Genomic DNA, 19,208 nt, shown 5'->3' on the forward strand with positions numbered 1-19,208 from the left:
TGCATCTCTATTCCATCCCCACCTGTCTGCCCCCTTCCCCACCTGTGCTTTACCCCCTCTCCAACCTGCATCTCTATTCCATCCCCACCTGTCTGCCCCCTTCCCACCTGTGCTTTACCCCCCTCCAACCTGCATCTCTATTCCATCCCCACCTGTCTGCCCCCTTCCCCACCTGTGCTTTACCGCCTCTCCAACCTGCATCTCTATTCCATCCCCACCTGTCTGCCCCCTTCCCCACCTGTGCTTTACCCCCCCTCCAACCTGCATCTCTATTCCATCCCCACCTGTCTGCCCCCTTCCCCACCTGTGCTTTACCCCCTCTCCAACCTGCATCTCTATTCCATCCCCACCTGTCTGCCCCCTTCACCACCTGTGCTTTACCCCCTCTCCAACCTGCATCTCTATTCCATCCCCACCTGTCTGCCCCCTTCCCCACCTGTGCTCCCCCCCTCCAACCTGCATCTCTATTCCATCCCCACCTGTCTGCCCCCTTCCCCACCTGTGCTTTACCCCCCCCTCCAACCTGCATCTCTATTCCATCCCCACCTGTCTGCCCCCTTCCCCACCTGTGCCTTACCCCCCTCCAACCTGTATCTCTATTCCATCCCCACCTGTCTGCCCCCTTCCCCACCTGTGCTTTACCCCCCTCCAACCTGCATCTCTATTCCATCCCCACCTGTCTGCCCCCTTCCCCACCTGTGCTTTACCCCCTCTCCAACCTGCATCTCTATTCCATCCCCACCTGTCTGCCCCCTTCACCACCTGTGCTTTACCCCCCCTCCAACCTGCATCTCTATTCCATCCCCACCTGTGTCTGCCCCCTTCACCACCTGTGCTTTACCCCCCCTCCAACCTGCATCTCTTTTCCATCTCCACCTGTCTGCCCCCTTCCCCACCTGTGCTTTACCCCCTCTCCAACCTGCATCTCTATTCCATCCCCACCTGTCTGCCCCCTTCCCCACCTGTGCTTTACCCCCCCTCCAACCTGCATCTCTATTCCATCCCCACCTGTCTGCCCCCTTCCCCACCTGTGCTTTACCCCCCCTCCAACCTGCATCTCTATTCCATCCCCACCTGTCTGCCCCCTTCCCCACCTGTGCTTTAACCCCCCTCCAACCTGCATCTCTATTCCATCCCCACCTGTCTGCCCCCTTCCCCACCTGTGCCTTACCCCCCTCCAACCTGTATCTCTATTCCATCCCCACCTGTCTGCCCCCTTCCCCACCTGTGCTTTACCCCCCTCCAACCTGCATCTCTATTCCATCCCCACCTGTCTGCCCCCTTCCCCACCTGTGCTTTACCCCCTCTCCAACCTGCATCTCTATTCCATCAGCACCTGTGTCTGCCCCCTTCACCACCTGTGCTTTACCCCCCCTCCAACCTGCATCTCTATTCCATCTCCACCTGTCTGCCCCCTTCCCCACCTGTGCTTTACCCCCTCTCCAACCTGCATCTCTATTCCATCCCCACCTGTCTGCCCCCTTCCCCACCAGTGCTTTACCCCCCCTCCAACCTGCATCTCTATTCCATCCCCACCTGTCTGCCCCCTTCACCACCTGTGCTTTACCCCCTCTCCAACCTGTGTCTCTGCCTCCTTCACTAACTGTGTTTCCGCCCCTCTTTCCACCTGTGACTTCCTACTTGTGCCTTTGCCTCATTCCCACTTGTCTCATTGCTCCCTTCATACCTGTGCCTCTGCTAACCTCTCCATTTATGTCAATGCCTCCATCCCCACCTGTTTCTCTGCCCTCTTCATATCTGTGTCCATACACCTCCTGTGTCTCTGCCCCCCTCTCCACCTGTATCTCTGCTTTCTTCTCCACCTGTGTCTCTGCCTTCTCTCCATCTGCACTTCCACCTCCCGCTCCAAATGCATCTCTGCCTCCCTCCCTACCTGTTTCTCTACCTTCCTCTCCACCTGTGCCACTGCCTTCACTCCATCTACGCATCCGCCTCCCTCTTCAAATATATCTCTGCCTCCCTCCCCACCTGTGTCTCTTCTCCCTTCAGCACCTGCGCTTCTACAGCTCTCACCACCTGCGCCTCTCACCAACTGTAAAGGTGGTGAGAGCAGTGCCTGATGGAGCAAGGGGAGCACTGAACAGGATGAGACGATCAGGTCAGTAGTCTGTGTTAGGGCAGGGCTGTAACTAGCGCTGTGCCAGCGGTGCCTGACACACAGCGCATATACCCACAACACCCGCATGGCCACCCCACTAGTATTGTCTGTCCACCCGCCGCTTGCTAGCTGCAGCACCCGGCTACTCATGTAGGTAACCGGGCCTCTCCCGTCTTCCCCTTCCATGTGGCAGCGTCTTCTGGGAGAGATGGCGTCTCTTACAGACTACCCACAGTGCCCTGCGCCCCGAAAAGAGCCTTGTTGTTTAGGCAGGAGGGGGAGGAGGACACTGAGGTTGATCCACAGCTACTGGCAGGCACTGAGTCACTGAACAGCAGGCTGCAGCAGGAGGAGTTGAGTTTTTCTCTCAGAGGTCCACCATCCAGCAGCAAGGCAGGTTGGTGAGCCCAGCCCCCAGCAGCAACAGGGGCCGTTTGGTGCACACACCTGACAATGACTGGCTTCAGTCACAGAGATTTGAGGGGGGGTGGGAATGATGATGATGATGATGATGATAAGGAGGAATGGGGGCTTTACTGTGGAGTAATGAGAATAAGGGGCTGTACCTGGCATAATGTGTATAAGGGGCTCTACCTGACATAACGTGTATAAGCGCCTCTACTGTAGAGTAATGCGTAAAGGGCTCTACCATGGCATAATGTGTATTTGGGGCTCTTCTGTGCTGTAACGTGTATAAGGGACTCTACTGTGTGGTGTAATGTGTATATGTGGCTCTATTTTGCAGTGTATTGTCAATAACGGATACTACTGTGCGGTGTAATGTGACTAACAGACACTACTATGCGGTGTAATGTGAATAAGCCAGCCACCCCCGGACTGATGCACTGTAGTGAGTAGGTAGACATCCAAAGTAGTCCCTCCCATCCCCAAGACCAAGTCTGCACTCTTCCTGTTCCTATACCCGGCTGCCCCCTTTTATCTTCTACTCCTCCCATCCCCACCCTCAGACCAACCCCTCCTTTCCCCCTATCCTGTCTGTACTGCCTCACTCTAAACTACTCCCACCTCTAGAGACCAGGGCAAAGATGTGTTGTACAATCTGAGGGTATACCCTGGGAATTGTGATAACTGGATTTGCAGGGACAGCACGTTCTCACGAGCTCTGTCCCCATATGCGATAATGGATATATCCTTGCAATGTATTCAATTATTGCAGTTGAATTTATCACATCCCATCCATATCTGCCCCGTAGTGTGGAGATGTAGTGTAGTAGTGATATAGTGACTATAGTGAAGAGATGTAGTGTAGTAGTGATATAGTGACTATAGTGAAGAGATGTAGTGTAGGGTGGAAGTGCAGTGATGTACTACGCCACCACCCCCCCCTGCCCACGCAGAAGGAAATTATCTGTAGCGCTAATTACGCCCACTGCACAACACACAACAGGCCCATTATAAATTTCAGCTCCAGGCCCATGTAGACCTTAATCTGGCACTGTGTACAGGGTAAATACTGGCTGCTTTATTCTTACACTGCAATTTAGATTTCAGTTTGAACACACCCCACCCAAATCTAACTCTCTCTGCACATGTTACATCTGCCCCACCTGCAGTGCACATGGTTTTGCCCATTACCTAAGAAATTTGCTGCTGCGATCAACTCTGAATTAGAGACCCTAAGAGCCAGGACAACCTCCTCTCACCGAGTACCAGTACAGCAGCTTTGTGGTGAGTTTAAAGACAGACTTTATTATCGGCACTGTGCTCCCAGTTAGCAGTATCAACCTCCGCTTTGCGTCCCAGATGGGGGGATGTGGTGTAGCTTACAGGGGGATATAGTGTAGTGATGTAGTGTACCATATAGGCTATGTAGTGTAGTAATGTATTGCAGTACAGTATATAGGGGCATGTAGTGCACTGATGTGGTGTAGCTTATAGGGGGATGTAGTGTAGTGATGCAATGTACCATATAGGGCAGTGGTCAGGGAACAGGGGTAAATTACCCCAAATGGGGAAAAAATGAAATTCCTGGGGGTAATGGACGGTTGCGCTGCCAAGACACAGCCCCGTCCAGCACCGGCCGGCTCGTGATGTGACGTGCTGACTTCACACCGCGCTTCCTCCTGCCCACCCTGCGCTGTGCTCCTGGCCGCGGTTTGACGTGCTGACGTCACACCATGTTCCCTCATGCCCGCCCGTCATGCGATGTCCTGTCCTCCCGCCCGCGGCCCGCCAACCCACACACAGAACTGGAAGTGTTCTGTGGCTGACCGCTGATCAGACAGTGGCCCACGTAACAGTGGGAAATTCCCACTGACATTACTGAGGTGAGGACATGACCATCTGTCTCCTAAAAGTCGTGTACCCCCCCCCCCCCCCTCCTTCCCACTTCATCCATCTTTTTTACATTCATTCTGGTGTTTTGGGGAGAAAGTGTTAATTAACCCATTCATTGCCCAAAAAATAATTGGCGAAAATAATAATAATAATATATATATATATATACAGCATCTCAGAAGAAATGCCATTTAAACAGTGATAACCAGTATATATGCACAATAATATATGATTTCCTTCCTTTCAAATCGAGGGGGTAACGTCGGCGTATCTAAATATATTTTAGGGTAAAAGGTAAATAAATTCCCTGACCCCTGATATAGGGTATGTAGTGTAGTAATGAACTGCAGTATATAGGGGCATGTAGTGCACTGATGTGGTGTAGCTTATAGGGGGATGTAGTGTAGTGATGTAGTGTACCATATAGGGTATGTAGGGCAGCGTATAGGGGCATGTAGTGCACTGATGTGGTGTAGCATATAGGGGGATGTAGTGTAGTGATGTAGTGAACCTTATAGGGTATGTAGTGTAGTAATGTATTGCAGTACAGTATATAGTGGCATGTAGTGCACCGATGTGGTGTAGCATATAAGGGGATGTAGTGTAGTGATGTAGTGTAGCATATAGGGTAAGTAGTGTAGTAATGTATTGCAGTACTGTATATAGGGGCATGTAGTGCACTGATGTGGTGTAGCTTATAAGGGGGTGTAGTGTAGTGATGTAGTGTACCATATAGGGTATGTAGTGCAGCGTATAGGGGGATGTAGTGTAGTGATGTAGTGTGCCATATAGGATATGTAGTATACAGTATTAATGTAATACAGTATATAGGGGCATGTAGTGCACTGATGTGGTGTAGCATGTAAGGGGATGTAGTGTAGTGATGTAGTGTACCATATAGGGTATGTAGTGCAGTGTATAGGGGCATGTAGTGTAGTGATGTAGTTCAGCATGCAGGGGATGTAGTATAGTGATATTATAGTGCAATGTATGGGGACACGCTGCTGGGGGGAGGGGCATATGATGCTTAGGGCATTTAAGGCACTTAGGGGAATATTGTCCAATAGTATTCCCTTTTTTGAAATTTTTGATAATCTGATTTTTTTGGTCTGACAGGGTTTTCGTTTTATTTCAGGGGGAGGCGTCAAATTATTGCCTTGCTTCAGGTGACGAAAATCCTAGTTTCGAGGGTAAGGAGGCTTCTGCTTGGGTCAGGGCGACCGACGCTGGACCAGCTGGCTCGTGACTAGTGTATAGAGAGTGACAGGGTCGCTGGAACACTTGCGATTGCTGGAGCCAAACTGAATGCTGTCTGTGCCTTCCTGACAAACTGGTGAATAAACTACAGGCCAGGGGTTCAGCAGCAGCTGTGTGGGCATTCAGTTATTGCCATGTGTGCCACACTATGTCATAGAATGAAGACATACTGTACACAGGTTATACCGCTGCACCTTTGTACAATGCCAACACGAACCATTGGTTTCATATATGTGTGTGTGTGCTCTGATACTGGCCAGTGCCTCCCAGCCATTGCTCTCACCGCACGTCACTGTAATATACCCTGCTGCCCCCACTATATATACACATCCAGGTGTAGAACACCTGCATTAACCCCATACGTTCCTGGCTGCATTGTGTACCGGCTAGCTGCATAGTGTTAAACCCTGTGTTATTCTCAACTGCTATCTACTGATTAATAAACCAATCCCTGGTTATCTATCATGTGGACTGACTTCCACTGCACACCGCTGACACCTACTAACATCATAGAATCTGACAGTAGATATTGGGCTGTACAGGTTGTCTTTTTACACTGTAGCTTCAGTCACTCCAAATAGTTTCCAGTTTTTTTTTAAATAACAGGTAAGGCCACGCCCCCAGAATTTAGGGGGACATTTACTAAGCAGTGATAAGAGCGGAGAAGTGAGCCAGAGGAGAAATTTCTCCATCAACCAATCAGCAGCTCTGTATCATTTTATAGTTTGCAAATTATAGATGTTACTTCAGTGCGGATTGGATGCCATGGGCAACTTCTCCACTGGCTCACTTCTCCACTCTTATCACTGCTTAGTAAATGTCCCCCTAAGTCACACATCCCCATTACTCAGACACACAACTGTACTTTATGGCCCCACCCTCTGCGTCCTACTCTGAATCAGCCACATAATGGAGGTAATTCCGAGTTGTTCGCTCGCTAGCTGCTTTTAGCAGCATTGCACACGCTAGGCCGCCGCCCTCTGGGAGTGTATCTTCGCTTAGCAGAATTGCGAATGAAAGAGTAGCAGAATTGCGAATAGAAAATTCTTAGCAGTTTCTGAATAGCTCCAGACCTACTCCTACACTGCGATCAGCTCAGCCCGTTTTATTCCTGGTTTGACGTCACAAACACGCCCTGCGTTCGGCCAGCCACTCCTCCGTTTCTCCAGACACTCCCATGTTTTATCCTGGCACGCCTGCGTTTTTCCGCACACTCCCAGAAAACGGTCAGTTTCCGCCCAGAAACACCCACTTCCTATCAATCACACTCCGATCACTTCAACCATGAAAATTCTTCGTTCGGACGTGAGTAAATCTACTAAGTTTTGTGTTAAAATACTTAGCGCATGCGCACTGCGTACCATGCGCATGTGCATTTTAGCCTTAATCGTTCCGTTGCGAAAATCGGCAACGAGCGAACAACTCGGAATAACCCCCAATGTGCGTACAATTAATGAGTGTATTCTGGTATTCCCTGCATGGGAAAATGTTGCACTTTAACATATTAGAGGAGTCATGTAGAGGTGTGACACTTGCAATGAGTGAATTTATATGAAGTCATAGACATAAAATATTTGTATAAAATATTTATTCCTGGTTATCAAGAGTCTCTAATGAAAGGAAAGGTGGTTAAATCACTAATCCCTTCTTATAAAAATAGGATTTTAAAATAAAATGGTCTTTTTCATCTGTGTTTGTTTAATCAGAGCTCTTTTTCTACACGGTAGCATATGGCCATATATACAGATATTCAATGCAATGTCTTGTGGTGTAATATCACAAGTGTACACAAGGTGGCGCCATTTGATAGCACATTCTGCAGCAGAGCAGCAGATGCTGGATAATATTCATATATTGTGTAAGGAAACTTATGTCACTGTATACAAATAGATTTACTGTAGGTAGTGAATAAAGCTACAGAATGTATTTTGTTAAAAGGTTTATTGGCTAACGATAGATACTACACAATGTTTTTTCAGGCGAGGCGATACTGCTGATATTTGCACAATGGCTCTGAAATGTTGCATACTTACAACTATACTTATTATTATTATTATTATTATTATTATTATATTATTATGCAATATTATGTTGGTTATTTACATGTCCAGGTGCAAATCCAAATTTGCGAGAGCAATCGAAGGAAAATATAATTATGTTAGCTGTTCCCCAGGTAACAACGATGTTACAGAGCACAACTGGCAGGCAAATATACATTACATAGAGCAATTTTTGATATCCAAAAAACGGGGCCAAAAAGTTCAGGGTCAAATCTCAAAAATTTGGGTCTTGGGGCTGGGAGAAAAAGTGGAGAGAGATAAAGTAACAACCAATCAGCTTCTCTCATGTTACAGGCTGGGTTTGAAAAATGACAGGAGCTGATTGGTTGATACTTTATCTCTTTCCACTTTAACTCTCTCCTAGGTCTGATTCATATCCCCGTTTCTGAAAATTTAGGAACAGCTACCGACTATAGCGTAACACAGTGGCACAATAATCTATTACACCCCCCCATACGGAAGCTGCAACTGACCCTTGAAGAGACTCTTGTCTTGTTCTAGAACTCCAGGCTCAGATGCAACTGCCGGCCCGGTTCTCTTGCCCGAAGTTTCCAATCAGGAAGCAGTGTCACACCTGCAGCCTACACATGTTGTTGTACTGTGGCCATTAGTTTTATTTTACACAAATCCATAAACAAATAGTTTATTAATGTTTCAGTAACTTCAAAGTTTCAATAAATGTACTGTATAAAAAGTCATATTTAAAGGGCAGCGGAATATACTGGTCCTATATAAGTAAATGCTAAGAAATAAATCTGTGCAATTTCTTGGTAATTTCCCTTTTTTTTTTTTCATTTAAAAAGCTGGCAGCTCTGAAACAATCCTCGTCTATATTAGATTGCAAGCACTGTGGTGGTCATTCCGAGTTGATCGTTAGCTGCTTTCGGTCGTAGTGCAGCGTTAAGGCAAAAAATCGGCACTTCTGCGCATGCGTATGTGGCGCAATGCACACGCGCGTCGTACTATTACGACGAACGATTTAGTTTCGCACAAGGTCTAGCGAAGCTTTTCAGTCGCACTGCTGGCCGCAGAGAGATTGACATGAAGTGGGCGTTTCTGGGTGTCAACTGACCGTTTTCATGGAGTGTTCGGAAAAACGCAGGCGTGCCAGAAAAAACGCAGGCGTGCCAGGAAAAACGCAGGCGTGGCTGGGCGAACGCAGGGCGTGTTTGTGACGTCAAAACAGGAACTGAACAGTCTGAAGTGATCGCAAGCGCTGAGTAGGTATTGAGCTACTCTAAAACTGCACAAAAAAAGTTTGCTGCCGCTCTGCGATCCTTTTGTTCGCACTTCTGCTAAGCTAAAATACACTCCCAGTGGGAGGCGGCATAGCGTTTGCACGGCTGCTAAAAACTGCTAGCGAGCAAACAACTCGGAATGACCCCCCATGTCTTGCATTGTATGTAGCAAAGCATTTCACCATCATTCACCTGGCCGCTCAGCATTCAGTGAGGTGGAGGGGACTGGAAGGAATGGGGGGAAATGTATCAAACCTAATACACAGGACACAGCTTTTAGCTGTCATTTATCTATTACTGTATGTTTTATAAAACATTATCTGGTTGCTATGGATAAATAGTCAGTGATAATCGCCAATAGATAATCTGGTTGCTATGGATAAAGCCACCACGTGTACCCTTTAGAAGGCACATCCAGACCTGCTTTACAGGAAGATGAGGACTATAATTTCAGGAGTCTCCCAGATATTTCGGGAGAGCAGGCAATTATAGGTTAAATCTGTTTTCCACCCAGGTTTACAAATAACAGAAAATAAGCGCAAGCAAAGATGTACTGTAACAGAAACATATCCCTACGCCTCCACACACACAGGGACAGTCCTATATAAGCAAAGGAAATGTAATTACAGTCCATGCAGGGATTACACCGAGGTGACTCCAACAAGCAATGCAGAGGATAAAATTAGAAAATACCTTATTGGAAACATGCAGTACAACAAACAACAATATTGAAAAGTTCTATGAATAATTGGTTGTTGACCAAAGACAGGGGCCCTTACAACTAGGGTTACCACCTTTTCATATTCAGATTCCCAGACAGGGGGCCTGATAAAGGGGCACAGCCAAATCCGTAGTAGGGTTACAACCATTTTATTTCTCAGATTTAAGGCTCTTACATACCCCTTTATATGCCATCTGCTCAACGTGCTCCTTATATGCCATCAGGGCCCCTCATGCATCTTATATGCCATCAGACTCCAACACATACCCCTTTACATGCCATCTGCTCAACGTGCTCCTTATATGCCATCAGGGCCCCTCATGCATCTTATATGCCATCAGACTCCAACACATACCCCTTTATATGCCATCTGCTCAACGTGCTCCTTATATGCCATCAGGGCCCCTCATGCATCTTATATGCCATCAGACTCCAACACATACCCCTTTATATGCCATCTGCTACACATGTTCCTTATATGCCATCAGGGCCCCTCATGCACCTTATATGCCATCAGACCCCAACACATACCCCTTTACATGCCATCTGCTCAACATGCTCCTTATATGCCATCAGGGCCCATCATGCACCTTATATACCATCAGACAGCAACACATACCCCTTTACATACCATCTGCTCAACATGCTACCTATATGCCATCAGAGCCCCTCATGCACCTTATATACCATCAGACAGCAACACATACCCCTTTACATGCCATCTGCTCAACATGCTCCAAATATACCATCAGAGCCCATCGTTCACCTTATATACCATCAGACCGTAACACATACCCCTTTACATGCCATCTGCTCAATATGCTCCTTATATGCCATCAGAGCCCCTCATGTACCTTATATACCATCAGACAGCAACACATACCCCTTTACATGCCATCTGCTCCACATGCTCCCTATATGCCATCAGAGCCCCTCGTGCACTTTATATACCATCAGACCGCAACACATACCCTTTACATGACATCTGCTCAACATGCTCCAAATATACCATCAGAGCCCTCTGCTTAATGCATCTCTAGTTAGAACAACAAACATTTCATTTATTAGTATTGAATAATAAAGAGTGAAGACTAGCGCAGCAACTGATTATAATGACCAGAGAATGGCCGAGATGTAAAGAAGTCTGACTTCTGCAGCCGTGCGGGATGCTGGCCGAACTCTACTTTTTTTTAAAGGGGCAATCATTTATAAGGCTAAACCATATCTTATACATGATTGCTCCTTTAAAAAAATGTCCGTGTTCGGCCGGCATCCTGCACGGCTGTGGAACTCGGACTTCATTACATCCCGGCCATTGACTTTAATAAACTTGCTGCTTGTTCACCTGGGGAATAAAATGTACTTGTGGTAAATGTTTTTATTCTCTAATATAACTCAGTGCACAAGTTACATAACGTTCTTGAGGGAAAAAAGCCTAAAGCTAACGAAAATGGATTTTCTAAAATATTTAATAACACAACTTGTATAAAAGAAAGGTTGGAAAACAAACATTATTTTTACAATGGGTTACTCCAGAAAAGCCAAGTAGGCCAAGGCAACACGGAGACACCAATGGTTTCTTTATGTTGCTCTGTCCGGAGTGAAAACCGACGTACACAATAGAAGCTGACAGGCATAGAGCCGCACTGGAGCGCATTTTTGAGTTGCTTCCAAATTTAAAGATAATGGGGTGTCACATGACTTTACCTGCAGATGGGAGGATTTTGTTCTCAAGAGAGATCAGGGCGGCATTCAGGTTCTGACTGTCTGAGGCCAATTAGGTTAAGTGGCAGGCAACAGTCAGAGTAAGACAATTAGAGAAGGTGGGCAGCAGTCCTAGGCCAGTCAGATGAAAGGAGGCAGGCAGAATTGGGAATAGGCAGATTAGAGGAGGTGGGCTGCAGCCTGGGGCGGGCTGATGAGAGAAGGTGGGCAGCAGTCTGGGGCGGGCAGATGAGAGAAGGTGGGCAGCAGTCTGGGGCGGGCTGATGAGAGAAGGTGGGCAGCAGTCTGGGGCGGGCAGATGAGAGGAGGTGGGCAGCCGTCTGGGGCGGGCAGATGAGAGGAGGTGGGCAGCAGCCTTGGGCGGGCAGATGAGAGGAGGTGGGCAGCAGTCTGGGGCGGGCAGATGGTCTGGGGCGGGCAGATGAGAGAAGGTGGGCAGCAGTCTGGGGCGGGCTGATGAGAGAAGGTGGGCAGCAGTCTGGGGCGGGCAGATGAGAGGAGGTGGGCAGCCGTCTGGGGCGGGCAGATGAGAGGAGGTGGGCAGCAGCCTGGGGCGGGCAGATGAGAGGAGGTGGGCAGCAACCTTGGGCAGGCTGATTAGAGGAGGTGGCCACAGGACAGCAGTCTGGGCAGATTAGAGAACTTGGGCAGCAGCCTGGGACGGGTAGATGAGAGGAGGCGGGCAGCAGCCTAGAGTGGGCAGATGAGAGGAGGTGGGCAGCAGCCTGGGGCGGGCAGATGAGAGGAGGTAGACAGCAGCCTGGGGCGGGCAGATGTGAGCAGGTGGGCAGCAGCCTTGGGTGGGCAGATGAGAGGAGGTGGGCAGCAGCCTGGGGCGGGCAGATGAGAGGAGGTGGACAGTAGCCCAGGGCAGGCAGATGAGAGGAGGTGGGCATCAGCCTGAGGCAGGGAGATGAGACAAGAGGAGCAGCAGCCTGGGGTGGGCAGATGAGAGGAGGTGGGCAGCAGTCTGGGGCGGGCAGATGGTCTGGGGCGGGCAGATGAGAGAAGGTGGGCAGCAGTCTGGAGCGGGCTGATGAGAGAAGGTGGGCAGCAGTCTGGGGCGGGCAGATGAGAGGAGGTGGGCAGCCGTCTGGGGCGGGCAGATGAGAGGAGGTGGGCAGCAGCCTGGGGCGGGCAGATGAGAGGAGGTGGGCTACAACCTTGGGCAGGCTGATTAGAGGAGGTGGCCACAGGACAGCAGTCTGGGCAGATTAGAGAACTTGGGCAGCAGCCTGGGACGGGTAGATGAGAGGAGGTAGACAGCAGCCTGGGGCGGGCAGATGTGAGCAGGTGGGCAGCAGCCTAGAGTGGGCAGATGAGAGGAGGTGGGCAGCAGCCTGGGGCGGGCAGATGAGAGGAGGTAGACAGCAGCCTGGGGTGGGCAGATGTGAGCAGGTGGGCAGCAGCCTGGGGTGGGCAGATGAGAGGAGGTGGGCAGCAGCCTGGGGCGGGCAGATGAGAGGAGGTGGGCAACAACCTTGGGCAGGCTGATTAGAGGAGGTGGCCACAGGACAGCAGTCTGGGCAGATTAGAGAACTTGGGCAGCAGCCTGGGACGGGTAGATGAGAGAAGGCGGGCAGCAGCCTAGAGTGGGCAGATGAGAGGAGGTGGGCAGCAGCCTGGGGCGGGCAGATGAGAGGAGGTAGACAGCAGCCTGGGGCGGGCAGATGTGAGCAGGTGGGCAGCAGCCTGGGGTGGGCAGATGAGAGGAGGTGGGCAGCAGCCTGGGGCGGGCAGATGAGAGGAGGTGGACAGTAGCCCGGGGCAGGCAGATGAGAGGAGGTGGGCATCAGCCTGGGGCAGGGAGATGAGAGAAGAGGAGCAGCAGCCTGGGGTGGGCAGATGAGAGGAGGTGGGCAGCAGTCTGGGGCGGGCAGATGGTCTGGGGCGGGCAGATGAGAGAAGGTGGGCAGCAGTCTGGAGCGGGCTGATGAGAGAAGGTGGGCAGCAGTCTGGGGCGGGCAGATGAGAGGAGGTGGGCAGCCATCTGGGGCGGGCAGATGAGAGGAGGTGGGCAGCAGCCTGGGGCGGGCAGATGAGAGGAGGTGGGCAACAACCTTGGGCAGGCTGATTAGAGGAGGTGGCCACAGGACAGCAGTCTGGGCAGATTAGAGAACTTGGGCAGCAGCCGGGACGGGTAGATGAGAGGAGGTAGACAGCAGCCTGGGGCGGGCAGATGTGAGCAGGTGGGCAGCAGCCTAGAGTGGGCAGATGAGAGGAGGTGGGCAGCAGCCTGGGGCGTGCAGATGAGAGGAGGTAGACAGCAGCCTGGGGTGGGCAGATGTGAGCAGGTGGGCAGCAGCCTGGGGTGGGCAGATGAGAGGAGGTGGGCAGCAGCCTGGGGCGGGCAGATGAGAGGAGGTGAGCAGCAGCCTGGTGTCGGCCGATGAGAGAAGGTGGACATCAGCCCAGGGCAGGTAGATGAGAGGAGGTGGACAGCAGCACGGGGCGGGCAGATAAGTGGAGGTGGGCAGCAGCCTGGACTGGGCAGATGAGAGGAGGTGGGCATCAGCCCGGGGCGGGTGGAGAGGAGGTGGACAGAAGCCCGGGGCGGGCAGATGAGAACAGCTGGGCAGCAGCCTGGGGTGGGCAGATGAGAGGAGGTGGGCAGCAGCCTGGGGTGGGCAGATGAGAGGAGACAGGCAGCAGTAAAAACCAGCAATTATTTGGCCCAAGCTCCCCAAGCAGTCTGCATATACTGTATCTACTCACATGGCTAGCTGATATAATAACTGCACATACAATATACAGATACAAGCCCTGCACTCTGGTAATGCCAAGATATGCTTTTAAGATTGACTGAAAAATGAAGTAGAATTTACTGTAACTGTGACCTATAACTGCACTTGGCAAAACAACAACATTTATATAGGGGGTAATTCCAAGTTGATCACAGCAGGATTTTTTTATAGCAATTGGGCAAAACCATGTGCACTGCAGGGGAGGCGGATATGACATGTGCAGAGAGAGTTAGATTTGGGTGGGGTGTGTTCAATCTGCAATCTAATTTGCAGTGTAAAAATAAAGCAGCCAGTATTTACCCTGCACAGAAACAAAATAACCCACCCAAATCTAACTCTTTCTGCACATGTTATATCTGCCTCCCCTGCAGTGCACATGGTTTTGCCCAATTGCTATAAAAAATCCTGCTGCAATCAACTTGGAATTACCCCCATAGTACAGTATATTTATTTTGTTCTTAGTTAATATCTTTATTGCAATGCCGCTTTTAGCCACCAGATGTCACTGTTACTTTCTTCAATACATTTTTTTCCGTCCCTAGAAAGCAGGTTTAGTGGCTGTGCTACTGCGTAAGTAGAACCCACAGTCCAAAATGCCAGCATTGGGGCTGGTTATTGATTTGATGGTGATGGGTGAAATTTATTTGGGGAACACATTATTATTATTATTATTATTATTATATCATGTTTAATGTAGATGGAGTCTCTTACCTGCAGAATTACATTTATTCCCCATCTGTATGCTGGATTTAATCTTCTAAACTAGTTCCATTTATTTTATTTGCATGCAGGGTAAATACTGTCTGCTTTTGCATGTAGCCCACAGATCCCTTATTCTTACAAACATTAGTATGAATATTATATAAAGAGCTAATTAAAGGATAACTCGGTGATGGACTATAAGAGTACCCTATCTACCTGGATTTATGGACCCGTGAAGACAACATGGACGGTATTGCAGCAATAGACCTGACACATCAAGTGGAACCCCGAACCCCAGTGCTAATAAATACACTTTGTTTTATCCTTTTACCGCCAAACCCAACGTAAGTCTTTATAGCAACGATATAATTTCTTAAATACTGTAAATGAAGGTAAAAAAAAGAAAGCGGCACACATGCTGCATAAGGAAGGACCTGTTCTAGATCCAGCTCGGACAACAAGCAAGATACCACGTTTGTTAACAACTAATGCACTTACATCAAACTCATTGAGGGCGGCTGCCAGCTCCCCAATGCCCGTGTGACCCTGCTTCTCATCAGTGGGCGAGGTGGCCTGGGCAGCGTTTGAGATCCCTGCAATAGCTTCCTGCACCTGCTTGAAGACGTAATCCCGGTTAGCCCTGGTGGCCGCCACGTCAGGGTGGCGCAGGTAAGCTTGCGAGGCCGTGTAAAGCATGGTGGCGTTCTTTTTCAGAGAGCCGCGGGCGGCTGCCATCTCATCGCGGCAGTGAGGGTCTTTCAGCTCCTGTAACACAGAACAGAGATGGGTCAGAGGCAGACGGGCCTGGCGTACATCACTGCTACACGGTTCCTGCTCTGTGTATAGCCGAGAGGTGCGCTAAGAGATTGTGTGGGGGAGGTGTATCAAACCTTAGGGGGAGATGTAAAAAAACTTTCGTAATCAATCAGCATCTGCCTGTCAGTTATCTAACATATTCTATAAAATGATAGTTATGAGCTGACTGGTTGCTATGGGCAACTCCTTCACTTTAACATTCTCTTCAAGATTTGGAGCTCTCCCCCTTAGGGTGGAGAAGTTTCCCGTAGCAACCACTTTGCTTGTAACCGTTATCTCTCCCTCTGCTCATAATGAGGATATTACAGAATAAGTTCACCCACAACTACAATCGGTATAATACCCCATTACTAAAACACATCTGACAACACCAATTAATAGACATTTAGGGGTACATTTACTAAGCAGTGATAAGAACGGAGAAGTGAGCCAGTGGAGAAGTTGCCCATGGCAACCAATCAGCACTGAAGTAACATCTATTATTTGCAGACTATAAAATCATACAGAGCTGCTGATTGGTTGATGGGGAAACTTCTCCACTGGCTCACTTCTCCGCTCTTATCACTGCTTAGTAAATGTACCCCTAAATATTGTTCCCCTCAATATAAGTAATAAATAATATTGCTGTCTTCATAAAATGACACAATGATTTTCCAATAATATAATTTTCCGCTTTATTAGCAAAAGAGTTTACCTCATAAGAGAACGATCACTGTGACAGTCTCTGACCGCTTTGGCAGCATAGCATATAATAATAATTATCATTATACTGTAATTATTGTATATAATTAGTCCTCGACTTCTGATTGGCCAGACAGATGCGTCAGTTCTACAGTACATTGGTTTTATGAGGCTTCGGTGAAAATCCTGAATGAAAAAACTCCCATAAAACCAACGTGAAACAGATGGAAGTCGACGGTGGTTTTCAGGGGTTGGGTTCGATTTGCCGGCTTATGTGATGCCGGCGGTCAGAATCCCGACAGGAGAAGGTAAGCATACTTACCTTTTTCCCCTGGCCCCCTAACCCACCCTTACCTTAACCTGGGATCCGGTCTTTAGGTCGACACGCATTAGGTCGACCACTATTGGTCAACATGCATTAGGTTGACTTTGTCTATAGGTGGACATAGTCACTATGTTGACATGGCAAAGATCGACACGTGAAATGGTCAACATGAGTTTTTCACATTTTTTCATTTAAAAAAAAACTTTTTCATACTTTACAATCCACGTGGACTACGATTGGGAATACTAACCTCTGCCGAACGCGGCGGTAGCGGAGCGAGGCACCTTGCCCGAAGCATGGCGAGTGAAGCGAGGGGACACGGAACACTAACTGAGGTTCCCAGTCACTTTATGAAGAAAACAACACGAAACAACACAGTGTCGACCTATTCCATGTCAACCTAATGACTGCGTCGGCCTATTTCAGGTGTCGACCTAATGACTGTTGACCTAGTTACTGTCAACCCTGTGATCCACACCCCTTAGCGTAAATCTAAACCTGCCCTCACAGGAGCCTAACCCTAACCTTCCCCGGTGGTGCCTACACCTAACCCTCACTCCCCGCAGCCTAACCCTAACCCTCCCACCCCGCAGCCTAACCCTAATCTCTCCCTTCTGTGTGCCTAAACCTAACCCTCCCTCCCCGCAGCCTAACCCTAACCCTCCCACCCCGCAGCCTAACCCTCCCTCCCCGCAGCCTAACCCTAACCCTCCCACCCCGCAGCCTAACCCTAACCCTCCCTGCTGTGTGCCTAAACCTAACCCTCCCTCCCCGCAGCCTAACCCTAACCCTCCCTGCAGTGTGCCTAAACCTAACCCTCCCTCCCCGCAGCCTAGCCCTAACCATCCCTGCTGTGTGCCTAAACCTAACCCTCCCTCCCCGCAGCCTAACCCTAACAATCCCTGCTGTGTGCCTAAACCTAACCCTCCCTCCCTCCCCGCAGCCAAACCCTAACCCTCCCTGCTGTGTGCCTAAACCTAACCCTCCCTCCCCGCAGCCTAATCCTAACCCTCCCTGCTGTGTGCCTAAACCTAACCCTCCCTCCCCGCAGCCTAACCCTAACCCTCCCTGCTGTGTACCTAAACCTAACCCTCCCTCCCTGCAGCCTAACCCTAACCCTCCCTGCTGTGTGCCTAAACCTAACCCTCCCTCCTCGCAGCCTAACCCTCCCTGCTGTGTGCCTAAACCTAACCCTCCCTCCCCGCAGCCTAACCCTCCCTGCTGTGTGCCTAAACCTAACTCTCCCTCCCCGCAGCCTAAACCTAACCCTCCCTGCTGTGTGCCTAAACCTAACCCCCCCTTTCCGCAGCCTAACCCTAACCCTCCCTGCTGTGTGCCTAAACCTAACCCTCCCTCCCCACAGCCTAACCCTAACCATCCCTCCCCGCGGCCTAACCCTAACCCTTCCTGCTGTGTGCCTAAACCTAACCCTCCCTCCCCGCAGCCTAACCCTAACCCTCCCTCCCCACAGCCTAACCCTAACCCTTCCTGCTGTGTGCCTAAACCTAACCCTCCCTCCCCGCAGCCTAACCCTAACCCTCCCTGCTGTGTGCCTAAACCTAACCCTCCCTCCCCGCAGCCTAACCCTAACCCTCCCTGCTGTGTGCCTAAACCTAACCCTCCCTCCCCGCAGCCTAACCCTAACCCTCCCTGCTGTGTGCCTAAACCTAACCCACTCTCCCCGCAGCCTAACCTTAACCCTCCCTCCCCGCAGCCTAACCCTAACCCTCCCTGCTGTGTGCCTAAACCTAACCCTCCCTCCCCGCAGCCTAACCCTCCCTGCTGTGTGCCTAAACCTAACCCTCCCCCCCGCAGCCTAACCCTCCCTCCCCGCAGCCTAACTCTTACCCTCCCTGCTGTGTGCCTAAACCTAACCCTCCCTCCCCGCAGCCTAACCCTAACCCTCTCTGCTGTGTGCCTAAACCTAACCCTCCCTCCCTGCAGCCTAAACCTAACCCTCCCTGCTGTGTGCCTAAACCTAACCCTCCCTCCCCGCAGCCTAACCCTAACCCTCCCTGCTGTGTGCCTAAACCTAACCCTCCCTCCCCGCAGCCTAACCCTCTCTGCTGTGTGCCTAAACCTAAACCTCCCTCCCCGCAGCCTAATCCTAACCCTCCCTGCTGTGTGCCTAAACCTAACCCACCCTCCCCGCAGCCTAACCCTAACCCTCCCCGCAGCCTAACCCTAACCCTCCCTGCTGTGTGCCTAAACCTAACCCACTCTCCCCGCAGCCTAACCCTAACCATCCCTCCCCGCAGCCTACCCCTAACCCTCCCTGCTGTGTGCCTAAACCTAACCCTCCCTCCCCGCAGCCTAACCCTAACCCTCTCTGCTGTGTGCCTAAACCTAACCCTCCCTCCCCGTAGCCAAACCCTAACCCTCCCTGCTGTGTGCCTAAACCTAACCCTCCCTCCCCGCAGCCTAACCCTAACCCTCCCTGCTGTGTGCCTAAACCTAACCCTCCCTCCCCGCAGCCTAACCCTCCCTGCTGTGTGCCTAAACCTAACCCTCCCTCCCCGCAG

General features: G+C 50.3%; 1 protein-coding gene across 6 annotated transcripts in view; it reads right to left on the reverse strand.

Annotated features, from left to right (window-relative positions):
- CTNNA2 (catenin alpha 2) overlaps positions 1 to 19,208 on the reverse strand; it is a 2,737,142-nt gene that overhangs the window by 1,862,633 nt on the left and 855,301 nt on the right. For all 6 annotated transcript variants that reach the window (XM_063925313.1, XM_063925315.1, XM_063925316.1 and 3 more), the window contains one exon: positions 15,363 to 15,629. In XM_063925313.1, coding sequence (XP_063781383.1) covers positions 15,363 to 15,629 — 267 coding nt within the window. The remainder of the gene's footprint in view (positions 1 to 15,362; positions 15,630 to 19,208) is intronic.

This window comes from Pseudophryne corroboree, chromosome 1 (genome assembly GCF_028390025.1).
Source record: "Pseudophryne corroboree isolate aPseCor3 chromosome 1, aPseCor3.hap2, whole genome shotgun sequence".
Taxonomy (NCBI): Eukaryota; Metazoa; Chordata; class Amphibia; order Anura; family Myobatrachidae; genus Pseudophryne; species Pseudophryne corroboree.